The sequence below is a fragment of the Sesamum indicum genome, linkage group LG7 (genome assembly GCF_026168435.1).
Source record: "Sesamum indicum cultivar Baizhima isolate 11 linkage group LG7, ASM2616843v1, whole genome shotgun sequence".
NCBI classification, from domain to species: domain Eukaryota; kingdom Viridiplantae; phylum Streptophyta; class Magnoliopsida; order Lamiales; family Pedaliaceae; genus Sesamum; species Sesamum indicum.
In genome coordinates, this window is record NC_142663.1 from 9,742,045 (window position 1) to 9,766,243 (window position 24,199).

General features: G+C 33.6%; 1 protein-coding gene across 1 annotated transcript; it reads left to right on the forward strand.

The window, feature by feature from the left end:
* The first annotated feature begins 11,329 nt into the window (after positions 1 to 11,329).
* On the forward strand, positions 11,330 to 22,802 carry LOC105166476 (Nucleic acid-binding proteins superfamily). Its single transcript, XM_011085846.3, has 10 exons — positions 11,330 to 11,765; positions 14,286 to 14,445; positions 15,877 to 15,938; positions 17,935 to 18,094; positions 18,188 to 18,308; positions 18,840 to 18,921; positions 19,003 to 19,106; positions 22,080 to 22,158; positions 22,256 to 22,306; positions 22,392 to 22,802. The coding sequence occupies exons 1-10, from the start codon at positions 11,502 to 11,504 to the stop codon at positions 22,473 to 22,475; spliced, it is 1,167 nt and encodes a 388-aa protein (XP_011084148.1). The 5' UTR covers positions 11,330 to 11,501; the 3' UTR covers positions 22,476 to 22,802.
* Positions 22,803 to 24,199: the final 1,397 nt, after the last annotated feature.

Sequence of the window (24,199 nt, forward strand, 5' to 3'; positions counted from 1 at the left end):
GGCTGAGGAGTTCATGAATGTTGAACTTGTACCTAGAGATCCAGAGAAATTTACTCGCATTGGTTCTCAAATGAAGGGTGCGACACGTGAAGAAAAATAATTCAATGCTTATGTTGCAATGTAGACATCTTTGCATGGACCCCCCAAGATCTAGAAGGGGATCGACCCTAATGTCATAACGCACCATCTCAATATAGATCCCAGCATCAAGTCGGTTAACAAAAGAAGAGATACTTCAGGCCTGAAAAATATAAAATAATCCAAGTTGAAATCGATAAATTATTAATTGCACACATCGAAGAAATACAAATCCCTGAGTGGCTATCCGACGTTGTATTAATACCCAAACCAGGGGAAAAATGGAGAGTATGCATTAACTTCAGAAACCTAAATAGGCGTGCCCTAAGAATTTTTATCCTCTACTTCGAATTGATCAGTGGACTCCACATCAGGATGTGGATTATTAAGCATGATGGATGCATCTCATAGTAATCATCAAATAATGTTGGCTCTAAAATATCACAAAAGAGTCAGTTTTATCACGTCCTCTGGAACATTCTGCTACGTGGCCATGCCATTTAGCCTAAAGAATGCCGGGGCTACCTACCAATGTTTGGTAGATAAATATATTCCATCCACAAATTGGAAGAAACATCGATGTGTACATGGATGATATGCTAGTAAAAAGTAAAGAGACCAAGGACCATGTTGCAGACTTAGAAAATATATTCTTTGTTCTGAAAAATTACCAACTAAAGCTCAATTCTGAAAAATGCGCCCTTGGAGTGAAAGGGGGACGCTTCCTAGGATTCATGGTCACCCAAAGAGGGATCAAGGCCAATCCCCTCAAGATCAAGGCCATTCTGGACATGAAGGCACTCTCAAACATTAGTGAAGTATAAAAGCTAACTAGGAGGGTAGCAGTACTTAGCCGTTTTATCTCCAAGTTGGCAGAAAAAATAATGCCATTTTTCAAAGTCTTTCGGAAGGCGAAAAATTTTAACTGGGACAATGAGTGTCAACAAGCTTTTTAAAAGCTCAAGCGATATTTAGAAGGACTCTCTCTACTGGTGAAGCCATATCTAAGGGAAACCCTCTATGTGTAACTATCGGCTACCCAAGCTATCAGCTTTTTCCTTATTTGTGAATATAGTGGGAAACAAATGTCGATCCATTACGTTAGCAAAGTACTCAATGAAGCAGAAGGGCGATACACCCCTATAGAAAAAATAGCCCTCGCACTGGTCATCACTGCTGGAAGACTACGTACGTATTTTCTTTCACATCCCATTGGAGTAAAAACTAACCTGCCACTGAAACAAACGCTGGGTAAGCCAGATACATCAGGACGATTGGTAAAAAATGGGCGGCAGAATTGAGTGAGTACGATATCTCTTATCTACCTCGAACTAGCATCAAGGCCCAAGCTTTAGCTGACTTGGTCTTCAAGTCAGAAGGGATATCTGAAGAATGCACCCCTCAAGCCGGAAAATAGCTATTGCATATAGATGGATCATCCACAATTCAAGCGAGTGGTTAGGGCATAGTCATCACTTCACCTTAAGGAGAAGATCTAGAATTCACCGTTAAGTTCCGATTTAGGGCCTCCAACAATAAGGCCAAATACGAAGCACTCGTAACGGGGCTCGGAATAACACATGAAGTGGAACTAGACACTTAATAGCTTATTTAAATTCCCAACTAATAGTCAAACAAGTGGAGGGCTCATACGAAGCCAAGGAAGAAAATATAATCCAATATCTACAGCAGATAGCAGAATTGAAGACGGGGTTTGAAAGTTTTCAAATTATCCAAATTCAAAGGGAAGAAAACGTCAAAGCTGACTACTTCTCCAAACTAGCTAGTGCTATAGAAGATTATAGAACGAGGCATATTACCATACAATACCTCCCCAAACCAAGAGATCCAATTCATATTCAAGCATATCCTCCTTTGGAGATTGGAGGACCCCTGCTATCCGATGGCTTGAAGAAGGACACCTTTCAAATAATAGGTGGGAGGCCGCAAGACTCAAGGCTCGAGCTTCCTATTTCCTACTACAATGAGGGGTCTTCTACAAGAAATATATCACACACCCTCTACTCCAATGTTTAACCCAGCCAGAAGGGGCAAATATTCTTAAAGAAATACACAGCGACTGTTGTGGAGCGCATGCGGAAACCTAAATTCTCGCTAACAAAGCATTGCAGGCGGGATGCTTCTGGCCTTCCATGAAACAAGACGCGCGACAACTGGTGAGCAAATGCGAAAAATAGCAAAAGCACTCTTCCCTCATACACCAACCTATCGAGCCCCTTACAACCATTTTGTCACATGTCCTTTAGCACAATGGGGATAAATCTTGTGGGTCTTTTCCCCCTAGCTCCCAGTCAAAGAAAATTTCTTCTAGTAGTCATCGACTTTATCAAGTAGGTGAAAGCTGAGCCACTCGCCCGTATCACAGAAACAAATGTGATGAAGTTTATATGAAAGAATATCATCTGCCGTTTTGGACACCCACGAGAGATAATCTTAGACAACGATCGACAATCCAAGGCCATAAAATACAATAGTAGTGTAAAGGATTGCATATCAGTAGCACACCTCCAGGCCAATGGATAGAGGTAACAAATATATTAAGTGTGCTTTAAACGACTAAGTATACAATATATGTACCCGCATATAGTGTATATATATATATGCATGTGGTCGTTATGTGTTTGTACGCATCTATGTGCAAAATTTACATCCATAAATTTACCAAATAATAGATTTTAACTATCTCAGAATATCATTTTAAGGTGCATTAATACTCATCTTTTCAACATAAGAAAAAAATACTATTTCTCACCATCCAAACCTTTTAATTCAACAAGCAATGAATGGATATGGAACGTTATTTCTCGTTCATCCAACACTTTACTCGTTCGAATTTACGTGATCTCATTTTAATTAATTTATTTTATATATTAAAAATAAAATTATTCCATTTAAAATTAGTACCTCTCAGTCAAAGTAATTGCATAAAATACCAAAAAAAAATTAAAATTGTAAAAATGGTATTTAAAACATGAAAAAAAATTCAAAGAGGTCGGCCGTGAACCTCATTCAAATACGTACCCCTCAGACACCCACAACAATTAATCAAGAAAATGCAGAAAAGGTTAAATATTTAAAATAAATAAATACTCCCAATTAATCATCTAACGTGACAGTCAATCATTTGAAACACACAAACATATGCAACTTCCCCATAATTAATTTAATTTTGACCAAAAATATATATATATGTGAAGGGACAATTGTTACTTCACTATTAGTCAACCTTCACACAAATCGAGGTGCCCCCATTATTTAATTCAATTATTAATAAATAATTTCTGACAATTTGCTGTTTTTTTTTTTAAAAAAAATTTACTTTTGTTTCAAGAATAATTTGACAGAATTTTTTTTTTTTTAAAATAAAGAATTATGAGAGAAGTCTCCCCCAATTAAAGCGTGGTAAAAGGAATCATGCACAACAGGCTCAGTGGATTATTGAGGGTTTAATTTAATATATATATTTATTTATTTTTTCACTACACGATAGGTTGCCTTTTGTTTGAGGGACAGTAATGTCAGATCTTTATTGTGAAAGTTTTATTTAATTCTGAGGGATTAATATTAAAGGAGACTTCGTTGTTTTCTTGTGTTGCAAGAGAGAGATTTTAGTTTATTTTCTTTATTTATTGATGAGTAATAATATATATTAAGTTTGATTAATTAATTTCTTGGGTGTGAAAACAATAATCGTCAAAATTGGGATTCAAGTTACTTAATCAACCTGTATATTTCAATTTAATGTGCTAGAAAAGTGAAACTATTAAAGTCTTGATGAGATTTTATTTAATTTACAATTTTAGGAATTGGATATATTCCACTTATTATTTAATAAAATTAAGAGCTAAGTTTATTTTTAAAAAATCAAATATAAGCTGATTGTAGAGTAAAAGGGTCTAGGAGGGTGTCTGGTTGAATTTATTTAAATTATCATATATATAAATTCATATATTTTATAAGTTATTTTTAAAGTTTATAAAATATTAATTTTTATTTTTAAGTTTTCATATTGATTAATTTATTTATAATGAATAGTATGAATTTATCATAATTTTTAAGCAGTATATATTTTTTAATATAGAGAACAATTAATACCCATTTTTTATACTTATTCCCTTACTTTTTGTGTGCATGCTTCAATATTTCCCAGCTCATACAAACCAACCACACATTTTAATCTGTCCATAAAGTTAAAAAGTGATCGGCAATTAATTTTAAAATTCACATTATTTAATAATGTAAAATAAAACTATACTCTAAACATACGGTAAATTATATCCTTTCCATCTTGTCATATTATTAACATTATCGTTACTCCAAAAAAGGACCACTTTTGAAACTACTACAAACATGCAATAGTTTTAGTTCGGATGCGACTCCGTCAAATTTGAATTAATTATATGATAAGTGTAATATATTTATCGTGTGACTGTTTTGCAGTTTAAAGAAAATAATCAATCATATAATTAATACATATATTACACTTATTCTGTAATTGATTCAATTCGATCCAATCTGTTCAGATCAAGAATTTTTGCTTAATTAGTTAAGTAGGAAGAATTTGGAATGAAGTGGATGTTGATGTAAGAAAAGTAAAAAGGGAGATATGCAGACATGAATTGTAAACCAAACACATAAACTAATACTAATGATAAAATAAGAGACGTGGATGCATGGGAATATTCGGAGTTCTAGACCATGACCAATGGCATAATTTTTTTTCTTTTTTTCTTTAATTAATTAATTACATATAGTTTATATATATGTGTGTAGTTGTAATAAAGAATGTTCACCGGCAAACCGTCCAGTTTTTTAGGTTAAATAAGATTAAATAATTATATATATATATATATTGCCCAAAAGTAAAGTCAAATCTGTATGATCGTGAAAAACTTTCACATCTGATCATATTGTTATTTTCTTTTTTTTTTTTTAGATAATTACAGTTCACTTTTCATTACGTTGGATATGTAAATCTTCTGTAATTTAAAAAATTACATCTTGAAATTTGCATTCGTCTAATAAATAAATTTATTTATTAATCAAAATTTATCGAATTTGTCGATATTAACAAAAAAAGAGGGGGGATAAAAATCTATATTTAACCCATAATTGATTTATTGCAGGTCAAATAAATTTTTTGTGACCAAATTACCCTAATGCATTTTCACATATTAATGCATGTGAGAAGGTATATCTTCGCTCATGTTATAAATGTAGTTTAGTCACAAAAAAATTATTCGACATGCAATAAGTCAATTGAGGGTAAATATCAACTTCTCTTATTAATATCAACAAAATTTAGTGAATGTTAACTAATGGATGGACTTATTTGTTAGAAGGGTGCAAACTTCAAGAGTATTGATATAATATTTCTAACCACATGTGGTCTATTTGTAATTACATCAAATTTCAGGGGATGAAAGTATAATTATCTTTTTCATATTTTTTTCTAAATTATATTGGCATCTCCCGAATTTAAGTCTAAATACACAAATTTTCATATTTTTTGTAAAATTACAGTTACACTTTTTAATGTTGTAGTTGTAATTACTTAAGCAAAATTAGTAACACATATATACTAATAGGTCTTCCTCTTCATCCTCTATTGCTAGCCATATTCACCTACGGCTGAAAGATAAATAAAACTACTTGATATTCAATTGATGTCGATCGATAAAAGCTTATTTTAGCTAGATTTATTAAACTTAACAAATCAATTTGAACAAAAATTTTTATTTGGCAAACTTTGGAGCTCAGCTTCAGCTCGATTCAATTAGTACAAAAATAATAAAATGTATTTAAAAATATCAAAGTACTCGAGCTCGACTCGTCTTTGATCCAACTAAAACTCATTTGAACTCGATTACATCAATAATCAAACTAAATTCAAAAGTATTTATTAAAACTCGATATTTGTTCAAACAAATTGGAACAATGGTATATTTAACTCGACTCAAATTGTCCATCATTCCCAGCTAAGAGAGGTTCAGAAGCATAAGCCGGCGTTGCAAACACCTCAAAAGTGTTTTTGAATAATATTTATACTTTCACATATTTAATATATTAAATTTTTATGTTTTATTTTCTATGTTATCATATATTATTCCTATATCATGGAAAAATATAAATTAAATTTCTAGTAGGGGCATTATTGAATTAAACATTCAGTTTTTCTATGAGTATTCGATATATTAATAATATAAATGATAAATATTTATAAGAATAAATATTAAATATATTAATTAAAATAAATAACAACTTATCAAAGTGCTGAGTTATTGTGATAACTTAAAACCAAATTAGATGATCAATTCTATTTGTTTGTGTTTTCATTTTCATTTTGCAATTTTCACAATAGCTCTTGGGCTACATAAATACAAGAGCTGGCCCCAGTTTTTGGTAGTCCAAGAGTTTGGCCCAACTGTCTGGACTAAACTTATTTTGTAAAATTCTATGATATGGATTTGATTTAATTGTAATTAAGAAAAGATACTTTTTGTAATATTTTAAATTATATAAATATTGGGTATATGAGTTTTTATAAATGTCCAAATTGGTATTTGAGTTTTTATATAAAAGCTAACTAGATGTATATCTCTATTCAGAATATTGTATAATGATAAAATTACCCTTTTAATCTAATTTAACTTTTATATGTATTCATTTATTTATAGCACTATATAGTCCTATGATTAAATAAACTACACTATTATAACAAGTAATACTAAAGTAATTTAGTATAAAGAATGCTCATTCAATAATTAAGATTAATATTTAATAGATTTGGTAGGAAGTGATGTTTTTAAAACTTAAAGTTATAGATATTTGAATTACTTGGATTTAATATCTAAAACATTATAATTTACGAAAATAAATATATTAACATAAAAAAATATAATATAAAATAATTTCACCAGTCTTTTCCTTAAGTTGTAATTTTTATAAATTAAATATAAAATCTCATCTCCTATATGTATTTTTTAATTTTCATAATAACTATCTTTCTTATCAAGATGATTTATTTTTATTTATTGTTTTAAATTATGAACTTTAAAGTAATTAAAAAAATTAAAATTTATTTTATATTCTTTTTAGTTTTAAAATTGTAGCCTTTTAGTTATAAAATTAATGGCTCCCGTCAAGGGTATTTTTAATTTTTGTGTCAGTAAAGGACAAAATATTTATATATTACTAATACTTTTATTATTATAATTAAAGCATGTTATTTATTTAGTTATAGAATGTACCACAATAAATAAATAAATACTTGGACTAATTTTGATTTAATGAGAGAGAGAGAGAGGGGGAGAGAGAGATTATTAAATGATATATTTGTCTTTACAAAATATTTTAAAATATATGTATCTATTCGACAATTATGGAGAAACTTAAGTATTGATCCAAATATTTACAAAAACTCATGTACCAATTTGATATTTATGAAGAAACTCAGATATTAATTAGTTCATTTACAAAAATTCATGTATTAATTCGATAATAATACCAAAACTCAGGTACCAATATAATTTTTACTCATTCAGTAAATAGTCTGTATATCATGTAAATTTCCAAAAGAGTTCTATTTAAATTGATTCATGATATAATTGTAAATGAGTAAAATATAATTTAAATCATGAGATATGAAAAATGAGTGTGCACACAAAATTTCGTATCTATAAAAATAATATAAGACAAAAAAAAATATGGACAAATAAATTTTATCGATTAAAATGAAAAATAGATACAATCTCCCATTTGAAGATAATTCCCTAATTCTTCTCTCCAAATATTGATCCAAGGGCTTGAAACTTGTTCTTGAATGTGGATGCATAATCTCCTTTGAATTTGTAGAGCAAACAACGTGTTACCTTGAGATTTTTGTATCAAGGCTTGAAGATTTGATGCCAAGAAAGGCATGGGATCTTCACGATTGCAATGCTTTGTTGTTGACGAAGAGTTTTGAATTTAGGTCCTTTGATTTATTGTAACTTGTGTGTTATATGTAATGACTTGTCTTGAATGTTGTATGACCTGCCTTGTTAAGTGGAATGTTCTATGTCATCTTGACTTGAGTGATGGATGACCCTTTTTATAGACATGAGTAAAGCTATAGTGGTTTGGGCTCATGTCTGTTGGGCTTGAATACCATGGACTTGGACTTGAACCAGTTTTCTAATGGGCTCACATCTTATTTTCGTGCCAAAAGTGGAACGATAATATATTGTAACATAGTTTGAAATGCTTATGCAACCATTGGAACGACCCGCCAATGGTAGATGGGTACGGTTCCAAAATGTGATCTAAAGGTTGTTGAAATATAAAACAGTGAAAAAAAACCATTCTACAATGAGGTACAATTTGAGTCGATTTCAGTACTTAGAAATATTGGATTACAATACCCATTCCTAAATATGGTATTTGTGGAAAATAGTTTGTGTTCCAAGTACTATTCTAATGCAAGTTACAATTTGACACGACTTTAATAGATAGAAAATATTATATTACAATACTCATTCCAAATGCATTACAATGGCTAAATTTTAACGACTATTTTTCCATTCCAAAACGTGTGCCAGACCTCGTTTCCAAAATGTAGTGTAACAACTATATTCTAACGGCTACTTGTGAAATTCTAAAAATCATTCCAATGCCCGTTATAATTTTTTTTACATATATATTGCTTTCATTTCATTTATTTTTCACTATCTTTCTTTCCTTGTATACAATTGATAGTTCATTTCCTCAATTTCTCTCGAAATTTCATTGATCTTTAAAGCTGTTTTGATCAAGTAACAACTTAAATCCTTTTTGGTCAATTAAAATGCATGCAGTACTTTCTAATTGGTTATATTTGCTCTACTTTTGTCTATTAAAATGCATGTCTGTAATAATATATGTATGTATGTATGTGTAGGACTCATCATATTAAAACAGTTGAAGAAACAGATATATGACAAAGACTTGCCGAAAAGGACATGTCTTACACTAGAGTTTGAGGATGGTGCTACGCATTTCTAGAATAAGGCAAGTCTCAACATGCATATATGGATGGTAAGAAGATTATGTGTCCATGTCGGAAATGCAAAAATAAAATTTTTAAAATACCAAACAAGGTAATTTTTGACTTGTATATGCAAGGATTTATGCCGGAGTATTATAATTGAACTTCCCATGATGAGGAAAGGGTGCAGGAGTTACCGACCAGCCTTTGTGGAATGATTGCACCCAATTTTAGTTGACAACGGTTGTTGGTTTGTTGAATATCAATATTGAGAATAATTTTTTTGAGCGAGCATATGATCAAGTGCCCCAGTGGGTTAATAATATATTACCCCATGATTACACCCTGCCCCTTGATTACTATAGCATGAAAAAGTTGATAAGAGATTTGAGTTTACCTGTTGAGAAGATTGATGAGTGTAGGAATGGTTGCATATTGTACTGAAAGGACGACATTGATATGGATTACTACAAGTTCTGTTGAGAAGTTAGGTACAAGCTGACCGGGGAGTGAAATTCTAGCCGCAAGAATACCCCATATGCCATTCTTAGGTACTTACACTTATCCTTTGACCGCAGAGGTTGTATGCTTCGAAAGCGACTGCCGAGCACATGACGTGGTATGCCAACCATCAAAAGAAAGAGGGATCCATGTGCCATCCATTTGATTAGAGGGATGGAGGCATTCCAACCAAACATATAGCGATTTTGCAGCAAAGCCTCATAAAGTTAGACTGGGACTGTGCACGATGGGATCGTGCCGCATGGGACTAATGGTCGCACTTACTGATATTGGCCCGTTATACTTTACACGAAACAATCTCTCACTGGGAATATGCATGAATTTTGAGTATATGTTTGTGATGATGGTAATCTTAGACCTTTTCAATCCCGAGCATGTGATCGATGTGTACATGGAGCCATTGATCGAGGAGTTGTAGAATTTGTGACATGTGGGTGTACTAGCAAATGACAATTCTACGAACCAGGCATTCATGATGTTGGCCACATTGATGTGGACCGTGAACGACCAACCCGCTTATGGGATGATGTTTGGATGGAGTATCGTTGGTGCTATGGGGTCCAGTTTTTTGGATGATCCACGAGCATTCTATTCACAGCATGGTAGAAAGAGGTGCTACATTGACTATTACAGACAGTTTCTTCCTTGGAACCATCCACACCGCAGGAACAAGAAAGCCTTCAGTACAAATCGAGTAGAAAGAAAAGTTGCACATCTGAGGCTAACTAGAGAGCATGTTCACGATTGGATTGCAGAGTTCAGTCCTACATTTGAAGTACCGTTGTCGCTCCCAACAGACTACTGTAGCGGCCACAAGTGGATGAAGAAAAATATCTTTTGGAAGCTCGAATGCTTGGGGATGCATATGATACGACACAATTTGGATATCATGCACATTGAAAAGAATGTGTTTGACAACATATTTGATACCGTGATGAACATAAAGGGAAAAACGAAGGATAATTTGAATGTAGAGAAAAACCTGAAGATCATATGTAATCAACCGGAACTTAAGGTAGACGAAAGAAGACAGAATATAAGCCTAAAGCCGTATATAGTGATGAAGCTCCCAGAGCGATCCCCTCCCCTGACTAACCCATCCTTCTGCCCCCTCCCCCAGCGAATCCACCGTTGAGACCCTCTTCCCCTCACCCCTACCCCTTGTCCCGGTCTTCCCCGCCCCTACCACTCTTTCTTCAGTGGTGATTCCCAGGTATATATATACATATAAAAGAGGATGTGTATATTATACTTATTTATACATATTAAATTAATTCTATATATTTTGTAAATTTTAATTAATAATATATATTATAAAATAAATATATATTTATCAAAGATAATTAAATATGAACCATATTAGATCAAATTAAATATATATCATTGATTTGTTAAGTTAAATGTGGATTGTTGGTTTAATTTGATAAACTAGAGTTTTCTTTTTCCAGAAATTGGGGATATTTTATCATTGTACTTTAAGACTTGTATTCAAATATACCAAGAAGATAGTGTGCTTTATTTTTAATATCACATAAAATCAAAAAAATAATTTTTTTATAGGAACTTTTTTAAAATATTTCATAAATACGTTGCATAAATTGCATTAAACTCTTTAATCTTTTATTATGCTGTAATATATGGGACTTCTCTTTTACTAGAGGAAAGTAAAAATGCGAGTATGGGTGCAAGGATGACACATGGATGATCCAGAACTACTTGCACCATCGTGTTTGTGTTATCATCACACGCCACCCAAACAAACCGAAGCCACAAACACAATGAAGAAAGAATAACGATTCCCAGTCCTATAATCCCTTCTCCTAACTGACTCTAATCGCCACTCTCCACACACAACACACAGTCACCATTCTTGGAAATGCCAGTTTCAGCAGCAGCCTCAGTTTCCGGAGGCATTGCTTTGCTCTCCCACTTCTTGTGCACTGATAACGCTTCCCATAATGTCCTCATCTCAAACACTCCAATCCCATTGAATTTCCACTTTAGCCTTTCTCAGAGTTGTTCGACCAGGCGGCCAACTTTTTTGAGCGCCCCAAGAGTGTCGGTTTCAAGTGGCAGCAGCACGAGTACTGATGATGGGGTCGATCAGTCTTTCTTTTCTGATGATGTTAGACAAGCCCGGGTGCGTTCCTGGTTTTGGGGTCCTATCTTTGTCGCCCCTTGCTGGAATTCTTTTACGTTTTGCTATATATACTATGTGAATGGTGATTGAGTCTGTTAATGTTATCTGGGGTAGGTCTTTGAGGGAAAAGAGGAAAATCTTGCCATCGGTGATGACTCAGCTTGATCTCTGTGCTTAAACAGTGGTGGAAAAGAAATAATGATTGCATCCTTTTGGTGTTAAAATTAGTTTGATTTGTGATTCCTTCTGTATTATATGATTTGTGGGCTTTGAGCTATTATATGAAGCATAGTTCTCTTAAGCTTATTGTTGATAACAACGCTGAGCATTGGCTCAGGAACCCAATTTACAGTTCTGTCATCCAGGGTCTGGAGCTGCTTCTACTTAATTTGTTTGGTAATTAAAAGCATGTAAAACTCTGAAGCTGATAGTGACCCAGGGAACTGAAGTGCATATTCATGATTTATGGAAGTGATTTACTGTTAATTGGCACACATTAGGGAAAGAAACTTATTGATTTTCTATAGAGAGGGAAGTGGAGTGGTTTGTTTCACAGTAAGCATTATTTTCAAGTATGACTACTTCGGTGGATTTTACCCAGTTACACATATTTCACAGCAATGTACAGCAAGGACAGCCTTAGCGCACACATCACATTGTTTTTCTTGCCATTTAGTTCTTATAACATAAATTATTTAAGCTGAAAGGCCACCTGCAACTGGAAGAACCGTATTGGGAATCTTAAGGATAGTAAAGAGACATCAATGTGAAATATAATTAACTAAAAAGACTCGATGTGCCATAGGCCAGGTCTTGTACTAATAACCATTTAGAAACAGAAAAGATTGTCATACACTGTCTTTGCTTTTTTATCTATTCTGGGTACTTGACTTGTTTCTATATTTATGAATCACTGATTATAAACAAATAGGAGTTTAAGTATGTTATTTGACTGAGTAGAAGTTTCCCCTGGTTTAACTTACAGGGGTATAATGGAATATAAGTATTTCAGGCTGTGTCTTATTTTCAAAATGATATCTCCATATTACTTTTGTAGATTTCTAGAAAACTACTTTGTGATAGAAATTTGGGAAGGTTCTTTTTTGGCATCTGGAAGTTGGAAGAATGATGATCAGGCCTGTACTCAACCTCCATGAACTGGCAGAGCTGATAAACTGATGGAATTTTGTTAGATTAAAAATGGGTTATTTGATTTGAACTTAAGCTATCATAACAGATGACATAACTCCCTAGCACTCAGAACATCTGAAGTCTCTCCTCCTTCATCCTTGCTTCTTCCAAGTGTGATTGTGACCCCACCATGTTGCAATATATATGCCTGAAGAGTTGTCATAAGGTCAATAGATGAGTAAATGAAAACTTCTAGTATCTTTGAATTCAGGGAAACTCTTGAGCAATGAAAGCTGGATTAGGCTCAGACAACCAAGCCACAAAGTCTTGCTGGATATGATCTGCTTGTAGAGGCCAAATGAAGATTCACACACATGAACTGTTGTTCAATTATTCGACCATGTAGTTGTTCGTCCGACTTATATGTAACCTAGTCATAAACTGCTATTATGCTAGTTTACGAGTCTTGTTCTGCATAACTGTCTAATTGCAGAATCGCTGTAGTCTGCTGAAACTATGGATTTTTATGCTATTGAATTATCTGTTTGGATGAAACATGAAATGCATCTCTCCTATTTCATTTTCTATCATATTTTTCATGCATGTCTTAATTAACAAGAAAAAAAAGAAAAATGAAATCCGCATAAAGTTTGAGTGCTTATACCCCTGTCTTTTGTGATATATTACAAACATATGAAACTTGTTGTGTCCTTGTCTTGAATCCAGTTAATTATGACATCAATTTTACATGCCTTTTGCTGTGAATTTCTCTGTCAAACTCTGAGATATTGCTTTGGGCATGTTTTTGTAATTGATCCCCTTTATCTTTTTACAGCTAAATTCGAAGTGACAGATTTTCTGTATGTTCATGCACTTAGGTGACAGAGTGACTTGTTATTAGAACAAAGAACATCTATTTACCATGTGGTTTATGTCCATGCTCATGAAAATATGGGTGCTACAAGTTAATGAAGTAACTAAGACGATTCAGCAGTGATAAGTCAGAAATAATTAAGACGACTCAGCAGATACAAGTACCCAAAGGACAGGATAACATTTAACAGTTATTATATTATTGTTCAGCTGCTGTTTGTAGGGAATATTATTGCTGCATGTGTACATTATTTACATAACATTATTAGCCCATATATTTGACAGAAAGATATATGATGATATATTCCAGAATTCTATGCAACTTAATTTTGGATAGCTCTGACAAGATTAAAACTCTATGATATTGCTTAATTTTGGACGCAAGAGAAAGCACTAATGAAAAAAGAAGAAAACAGAAAAATTTAAGAACCTGTAATAATCCTCTGGTTAGTTAGTTTTGGTTGAATGTTGCAATAAGAAGCTTCTTACCTATTGCTTTGTTCTGCAAAGAAGTAGAGGTCTGCGGACTGGAAAGCAGCAAGGGCATATCATGAGAAGGGACTCATCTATGAAGGAAGAATTGAAGGATACAATGGTGGTGGCTTGCTGATAACATTTTATTCTCTCCTTGGTTTTCTTCCCTACCCACAGCTGAGCCCCTCTCATTCATGTAAAGGTACCGTATCATTCATATATTGGTCTGCACTCAACAAGAAAGGTTCACTGTATTGTCTAGAATATAAGAATTTCAAGTGATTTATAACTAGGTTATGTGAAGATAAAACCAGCTTGCTCCTTTGAAGTTTTAATGAAGTTATAGAATGTTACCATTTCCCTAATGAATCACCTTTTTGACATATGACTTTTCTTTTTCTTTGTGTAACTATGAACAAAATTTAGATAATTCGATTTTAAATGTATTATGATACTACATAAGGTACCGAATATCAAGATCTGAAATACGATCACAAATTTCAGATAGTTAATATAATAAGTTAGATGAAGATGGTGAACTCTGATATTTTTCAAAAGGAGCATTCATGATGGAAATGATAGTAATATAAAGCATATATATTTAAGTGCACTCCAGGAATTCAACTGAAGGGCTACGATATGTTGCACCTTGAGGGTGTAAATATTTTCAGTTTGCATATAAAAGTATTACTTTCTTCTTAATTCTTTTGTGGTTATCTTCCTATATATACAAAATACTTCCTACTTTGGCAGAAGAGTCTTAATATTTTCCTTGATCATAGTTGATTTAATTACTCACAGTACTTTACATTCTGTAATCACGTAAGTTTGAATAAACTGAATATTTATACTTGTTTGAACCTTTAATGAAAACCATGATATGTGTCTAAGCATCTCTCTTAAACCGAATCATTAAATTACACATTGGGGTGCCTCCAGTCGATCTACTAGTTTGGGTCTCCAACACCTTCCACTCTTGCAGCCCTGCTTGCATGTGGAGCAAGTAAATAAAGATGAGGTTCCTTGGCACAATCAAGAAACAATAACTAGGTTTTGTTGAGTACAAGTCAAATGTAGGTGGAAGTACTAACATAAGTAATTGAGGAAATTGATCAAGTTAATAGAATACATTAACAAAATGAGACTTGTACAATTAAATTAATGGTGTAGTGACAATGCCATGTCAAGCTTTCATCTTGGAAACAATCTGCAATAATCAATGGCATTGCAAACAATCATCTACTAGTTTGCTAGGTTTAGATTCTATGTCTACTTTTACAGTATGTAATAGTTTTGGAATGAAATATGTCAGAGGGAAGAAATAAAACCTGAGATACAATGTTATCAAATTGTAATATGTAAAGTATAAGTTTTTCTGTTCAACATAATTGTAGGGAGGCCAATTCTGTTTCACTAATCCATAATTATTTTAATGATTTCGCCTTTCTTTTATACTTCTTGTTGTCATACATGGTTTATTGTAACTTTTTCCTTTCCTTCTTTTGACAAGGTTTTACTTTCTTGCCTAATGATCCTGTATACTCAGCGTCATATGCCACGTTGTTGATCAATCAGTTTGTGTCATATAGTTCAGCAAGAACTGCTGACCTTCTAATTTTAACTTATCATGCAGAACCTCGCAAGACCATCCAAGAGATAGCAAGAACTTTGGTAGGTTCTACAATTTCTATGAAGGTACAAGCTCTTTTAAAGTTTACCTTTCTCAGTTTCCTTGATGCTAAATCATATTGCATGAACTTTGAATTTTTCTTTAATTCTCATTGGAGCTCCTACTGTTTGAAATAAACCATGATAGGTGAATTATGGGGAACTTTAGTTGCTTAAATATAATGTATTCGGTATTCCCCAGTTAGTTGTGAGCTTTTTGCTACATGTCAAGCACAAAGGTTCAAATGTGTTCTGTTCTTTAAGATTTTGCATACTCTTCTAGCTTAATTTGGTTGCCACAACGAGTCCAATTACTGCCTGTGCTGAAAAATTTGCACATTTCATCCAATAATCATTTGATTTCAGATCTCAAGTTATTTGAAAACTTACTTCATATGCAGACACAAAAAGACCAGATTCATATTTTTATTTTCAAATCTGAAATATGGGCGAATTGGTTTATTGAAGTCTAAAAGACAATGCCGTAACACTATTCATGAATTTTTGTTTATTGATGTAACATGACTAAGACAGGGGAACTACTTTATAATTAACACCAAGAAAGGTAGCTAAAGCCTAAATGTTTTGCAACAATTGACTTGTGTGCAAATTTGGCGGAAAGAAACTAATAAATGCGTTGGAGGAACTGCCGGGATGAAGGTGGTAAATAAATTACAAGGTTAGCTTACAATAACATGTTCATGCTTTTGGAATAAGGACAGAACAGAAGAATTTAGAAAAAACTTTGTTTCCTGTTAAAGTGGAATTGACAGGCATGAATTGGGTCTGGCTTGATCTAATGGTAACTAATGTTCTAACTTTTCGGAAGGGAAATAGCATTCAGTGTCAGAACAACAGTTGAATAGAGAAGTTGTAAAATGAGCTCAGGATTCAGTTGCTCTTTGCTGTTTTGCGTCAGATAATTACTTAGGTGGCTTAGTTGAGATTTTGCTTTGTTTCTGAAATTAAAACTTAACGACAACAGTTGGTTGTTCTCTCCGTTTTATTGGATTTTTTTCGCATTTGATTTTCTATTTAAAATTATTCTACTATGTGGGAAGGAGTAGAGTGCAAATATTTCTAGAAATAATACAGAATAATTTCTTAATTTTTTTTTCCAAAGTTGCATTGGCTTCAACAATGTTTCCTTCTCTTTCAACCTGTCCAAATTGGAAGGGTTTGAAACAGGAGGGTAACAGATGTTGCCTGGTTTGTCCGGACTTCTGATCTCCACTCCCTTTCCCCTGCTATATTGCTTTTGTTTGTTTCTGGAGAAAACTGATTCTTCGCCTAGAAAAAGGAAAAAAACACTTTGTTCTTTATTCCTCTATAATCTTGGGAATTTAGGGGGATATTTGACTTCACTATGGATCTTCTCTGCTTGTACATATGCTCATCATAATATGAGAATTATTGTGCGTTATTCTCTGAATTTTACTTCTTGCTGATCTGGTTCTTGTCTCGGTCAACTAAGTCTTGTACAAGAAATGACTTCTCACTCCAGTTCCGACTGAAAGAACTCTTTGACTCCTCATGGTTAGTTGGATAACATAAAAAAAAAAAAAAAAAAAAAAAAAAACCTGTCTTTCGGTTTTAAGGAAAATCAGGAACATTACTGCAAATTCCAGAAAAAATTAGATTTTATGAACTTGTTTTCTGTAATAAAATTTGTCTGAAGTTTTTGATTATTTGACTGTAAAAGTTGGATGTGGACCGCTGAGGAGTTTGTCAGAAGTTTCTAAAAATATTTAGAACTAAAAGGTCTCCACAACAGTATTGTTGTGTAAGAGATTCTATTGAGAAAATCAGACTGCAAGAAAGCTGAATATTACTAAGATAAACAGCCTTCTTTCAAACCTTAGTTTCTGGGGAGTTGCACTGTGGTAGGACAAGTAATAACGAATAAGAAGACTGTGATATTCTTATTTAACTTGGAGCTGATCATATTGTAGAAATACTTTGTTTTCTACGCTCTTCTTCTTGCAAATCATCTAAAAGGTCTTCTGTCAACTTTTGATCTTAGGTGATCCAAGCTGATGAGGAGAACAGGAAGCTGATTTTCTCAGAAAAAGAAGCCATCTGGTCAAAGTATTCTCCTCAACTAAGTGTTGGGAACATTTTTGAAGCTAGGGTAGGATCTGTTGAGGATTATGGTGCCTTTGTTCACCTACGCTTTCCAGATGGTATATATTTCTCTCAACGGTTTTAGATTATTCAGTTTGTAATGCTATAGCTATACTATCTGATATATCAATCTTGCTTTAAAATCTTTACAGGTCTTTATCATCTGACGGGATTAGTTCACGTGTCAGAAGTGTCATGGGATCTAGTGCAAGATGTGAGAGACATTCTAGTGGAGGGTGATGAAGTGAGAGTCAAAGTTGTCAGTATAGATAGGTAATTCTGCAATAACACTGGTGTTACTTTTATATGTCTTGTGTATTGCTTTTATGCATAAAGCATACTATAAAGCTAGATAAAACTAATATGCCTTCTTTATATTTGACTCTATCGAAATCATGAACATGTTTCAATAAATAAATTTTGACATACGATCATATATAACGGTCAAACCATTCTACTCCCAGTTGGAAGACAAGTGACACTAAATTGCATTATTTTCAGTAAGGGTCCGGAGTCAAGTTGTGGAAATAACCTTTACTCTTCATTCAATTGAAACCGTTGTTAAGATATGCATAAAAACACATATATGCACACTGTTTTGACTGCTTGATGTGAAATTGGGAACATGTTACAGGGAAAAATCAATTATCACACTGTCAATAAAACTAGTAAGGGTCCAGAATCGTGACTTGTGGAAATAACCTTTATTCTTCATTCAATTGAAAACGTTGTTAACATATGCACAAAAACGCATATAGCGACACTGTTTTGACTGTTTTATGTGAAACTGGTAACATGTTACAGGGAAAAGTCAAGGATCACACTGTCAATAAAACAACTGGAGGAAGATCCTCTTTTGGAAACTTTGGACAAAGTTATTCCTCAGGTGTAGTAAAGTCACTATTTGTGCTGACCGGTTCTTGGTTTTTAGTGCGCAGTTGAAGTAAATGAGCTTTTTGGTTCACAGGACATGCCGCTAGATTCTGATGCCTTGAATGCAAGTGATCATTTTGATATAGAACCGCTTCCGGGGCTTGACACAATTGTTGAGGAGCTATTGAAGGAAGATGGGTATGATTCACATTTATGTTTTATGCTTCTTTGCTATATATACTGATCTATAAATGCATCAATGACTTCATTCATATTAGAACCTGATGGTATAACATCTATTTATACCTACGTAATACCTGAATCATTAAAGATCTTGAAGCAAAACCTATACAGAATTGGTCCCAATGATTTAGTGTCTGTCTCCAAACATTACATGCATGCGTTCACAAAGAAGAAACAACAGATACTCCTAGGGAGATGGAGAGAGGAAGATAGATAAGTTTACGTAAAGAACTTTTAACAGATCCATTGCTGCTTATGTGACCATTATAGTATGTGGTATTTTAAGTATCAGACTCACTTTTGGTCAAAATAAGTGTGGTAACTTAAAGTATCGGCAGTCCGTCTCTCAATAATTTGAGTTGAAAACATTATTTACTGTTTTCTTGACTGAGTCTGAGTTAGCCATCCTTGTCTAAAACTGCTGGAGTTTTCTCTTACTTCGTTGCTCATGATACTTGGAAGGCAATGTTCATAGTCTACTGAATCTGAAGACTCTACTGCTTGTTTCTTTCATTTCCAAAGTTATTTTTATCTTTTCTATTATTGCCTGAACTCTGAAAAACATGTTTGTTTACCCCATTTTCAACCAAAAGTTGTGCTTTTCTTTTAAAACAAACTCTCTTTTTATCTAAGTCAAAGTTAGAAATTCTGAACAGTCATTTCAAATTCAGTTAGGGCCATTTTCAAGACCTTCGCTCTCAGTAATACTTCGAATGATGTTCCACTAACTTCACACATACTATAATCTTCTAATGAATTGATAAAGTTTCTCGTTTTAACCTGAAATTACTGGCGTGATGTAAAGAAGATAATGAATCTTTGACAAATTAAATTAATAGTTCTCATTCCAGCATAATTTGAGTGGTAGAACGTATAGGAAGTAACAGGACCCTAATTTGTCACTCTTACTCATATATAAAGAGGACAAGTACTCTTCACTCTTTCGAAGTCCACATTTCATGCTCTTTTCAACATAAAATAACAGGGAAAATCAAACACATTTAATCTCACACCTTAAAATTTATTAAGTCAACCCCACTACTCTTAGCATATTGTCGTTTTTGCACCAAAACCCATGTAAAATAGTTTCAACATCTCAAAATAATAGAAACGTAAAGTGAACAAAAATGTAAAAACGAACGTCGAACAAGAATTGGGAATTTCTTCCAAACTAACTTTGTTTAGATAATGATCTCCTTCATTTCTATAATAATGAAGAGCACAACTCACTCTACTGTATGTGTCATCAGATTCACGAAATATTTTTGTAGATTTTCTTTTCAGTCCATGTGCGGATGCATTCTATACTTTGAATTACGGGTGCATTTGGCTTGATGGATTTGGATTTGAGGGGAGGAATATGGAGAAAACATTTCAAATAACTCCATTTGAAATCCATCAATATCTAACAATAGTTCAAAGCTAGAAGGATTTGAAATCCACACAAATTCAAAGAATTTGTTATTAAGGATTTGGAGTCCATAATTTTAAATCCTTCAATCTAGTGCAACCTAAGAGTGAATCAGTTAGAAGGTAATGCAAGATATACAAGTGAAAAACCATGGTTGAGTAGTATTTCGCCATAGCTTCACACTGGCTATTGCCGTTGTATCAACTGGTGAAGCCAAAACATTAGCAATAGCTACACACCATGGCAAATGCTTAGGCCATAACTAAGAACGATGGCAAATACTTTGGCCTTAGCTAAGACCATCGTAAACATTGATTAAGCATGGTGGAAACTTAAATTTGTACATTGGTTTTTCTGGCCGCAGCTGATAATATTGATATACCACGGCTTCTAAGCCGTACTCAGTTGTAATATAGAGAATAATCCTTTTCTATTGTGGTGCATGAATGGTTAACTACGATTCAAGAGTAATCCATCCAAGTTTCTAATATCCTTATTTGCTTATCGGGCATGTTTATACCTTCAGTAGTTCAGTTCTCTTTCTTCCATCAATTTACGTCACCTAACTTTACATTGTCTGTTGTCCTTAATATTAATCAGTTCTCTTCCCTACTTCAAGCTTCAATGAGTTGAAAAATATATCGGCATATTTAAACCTCGTTCTCTTCGAAGTTACCATTATATGTGATCTCATGTGGAGGTAATCACAAAGTAGGCTTATAACATTTGACATCTGAAAATGAAACTTATTCTTCGGGGACATCTCAATGTCAAAAGTTTATGGACTGGAAGGTGACAGAGAAAAAAGGTCTAATGACCTCATTTGTTCTGCCTAATTAAGACTGATGGTTAAGATGCTATAGATCCAAAGCTGGCGTGAGTTATATTATTGCCCCAAGTCTTATACAATGCCGTTGTGATTGGTGTACAACTGAACTGTGGATTAGCTATGTTGCACTATAACCTCTAGACCACCCGTGTTTGAAAACGCTGGTTGGTTGGTGAGGATCGACTCATATAATTCTACGGTTGTGTTGTATTGCAAAAGATGTTTTCATCATTACAGTTGATATGAATCTTCATATCATTTGATTTTTACCGAATTTAACAGTTCGTTTGGGTTTCTCATGCAACAACTTGAAAATGGTATTGCTATTGCCAAAAGTGAAAAATCATGGTAAACAGTTGTTAACCACAACTGCAACGTCTATTGGCCAGTGTTTTGGCCACAACTGGCACTATGGTAAACATTGATCGATTATGGTCAATAATTTAGATTACCACATTGACTTATTAACCATAGTATTAGTTTACCATAACTTCTAATTCATTACAATTTTAGGGGATAATTGATGTTCTTGCAGTGACTCATTCCTTTAATGTTGCCATAATACGAGTACGAAGTCTTGTTTGACATGCTAGTGTGGTTCACATACTCATTTTCGTCTCCGAATGCTTAAAGAACTTCATGTCAGTTCCCCAGCAGAACATAATTCACATCTTGTTCTTTTTAACAGCATAGATAATGTGAAAATCAGTCGGCAAGGATTCGAGAAACGTGTGGTTTCCCAAGATTTGCAGCTTTGGCTTTCAAATGTACGAACCAACTGCACCATCTTGTCTTCAATTATCCATTGATAACACATATTTTTCTCTGATACTAATTCCAAATCTTCTTTGCACGATCTTACAGGCACCACCTACCGGCGATCAATACACTCTCCTTGCACGAGCTGGACGACAGGCATGTGCCGTACAACACTCCACCCTTCGCCTCCTCCCTCTTTCTTTTTCGCTTACTCTTGACAGAGTATAGATTTGTCATTCAGGTTCAAGAAATACAACTGACAACATCACTTGATCAAGAAGGAATCAAAAGGGCATTGCAACGAGTTTTAGAACGCGTTCCATGAATCTTCGTCCCAAGCTATATAAATGTTGCAGTTCCCACGTCGAACTAAAAGAGTAGAAAATTTTCTGATTCGCGGTTACAGATTTACGACGCCATGCAGCAGCTATTGTACAGCTTCAACTTGGGGAAAGCTTCACCACTTAACTCCTGTACATAGTTTCGGCAATATCACGTTAGATTTCAAGAATAACGTAATTTCCTTCCATGCATTCTGTGATAACACTTATTCTTCCAGTAAGTCTCTGTTTACTTTGGTATTTTCTAGCTAACAAATTGTTTGCTATGAAATTCTACATGTGTTTAAGAAGCAATAAACGCCTTTTTTTTTGTTTTTGGTTTTTTTCTTTTTAAATTGTTATAGAAGTTAAAATTGATCCAAAATGTTTGGATCAGTGAGTTCTTATCAATTATAAACCTATCAAAATTTAGTCTAATTTCAAACAATACAAAAAAAAAAAAAAAACAGCATGTTAGCAACCGATTTTTGGAATGATCCCATCCAACGCAAGTAAAATACCGGAGTAATTAAATTATTATATTTTTTTTATAAAGGGATAATTTGCTCATTTTGCAATATCATAGGGGATTGCTTGCATTTTTCTCATGCTCACACTATCGCCCCGCAACGCTAGTCCCGGTGCGGAAGGCACCAACGGGAAGGGCTTACTAGCATCGTTTTCGTTCAACCACTCCATTTTTCAATCTATAAAGTTACTATTTTTTCAAAAAAAATAACAAAAACACAAAATACTCAGAATTCATTGCAATAATGCAAGTTTTCATCAAAAGTGTAGAATGGATGCTCGAAAGCAAGAGGCTGCATCTGCATCTGCATCTCAACTGTGAAAGATTTTGACATGACATTGAAAAGGTGCACTAATTACTAACAATTGTAAAATGCCTCCACACCATAAACGTCTCTTTCCCTTTTCCACTTTGAGAAAATATCATATCACTGCATGCATGTCTCAAATATTTCTTCAACAATGGCTGCTGCTGCAGTTAAGTCAGTGTCACAAACATTGTCCGCCGCTAAGTGGTTCTGCATTCAAATATCATAACTACAAAATATTGATGTTTGAGACTACGTGCGTAATGGTTCCATCCATGTTACCTTTGATGTTTTATGTATAAATGATTGTAAATTATAACTTATTATACAACTAGTTGTTGTACCATGCAATTTTCGCGAGCATATAAAAAAAAAATATAATTGTGAGATTATTAAAAAATATTGAAATTACTAATCTAACTTTTTTTTTAAGGGAAGAAATGAAATTAAGGGTAAATTTGGGTATTAAAAAATTGGTGCGACAAAAAATTTTCTTTTGTAATAACTAGCGTCTCGGTACATCGTCCCTGCATGTATATAATAAATAATATTTTATATTTTAGACGAAGCCCCTATTATGGCTGAGTTGTGCTTTGGGCCCCTACTTACCATGTAGGGCAGTGGCAAATTTGGTGCTTTCCAAATGCACCAAAATCAATCAACTCTCTTTACTTATAAGGAAGAATCCAACTCCTTTTCATGTAAGGAAGTCAACTTCGGCCTTGAGCCATATTTTAATGGAACTTTAATTTAAATAAAATAAAATAAGTCTAGAGTCTAATGGGTTTTAATTCAATCAAAGACATAAACCCATTCTCCTTTAGTTAATAAATCAAACTTATTAATCAAAGTAGGCCTAAGTAAATTAATTTAATTAATCTAACCTTGAGCTA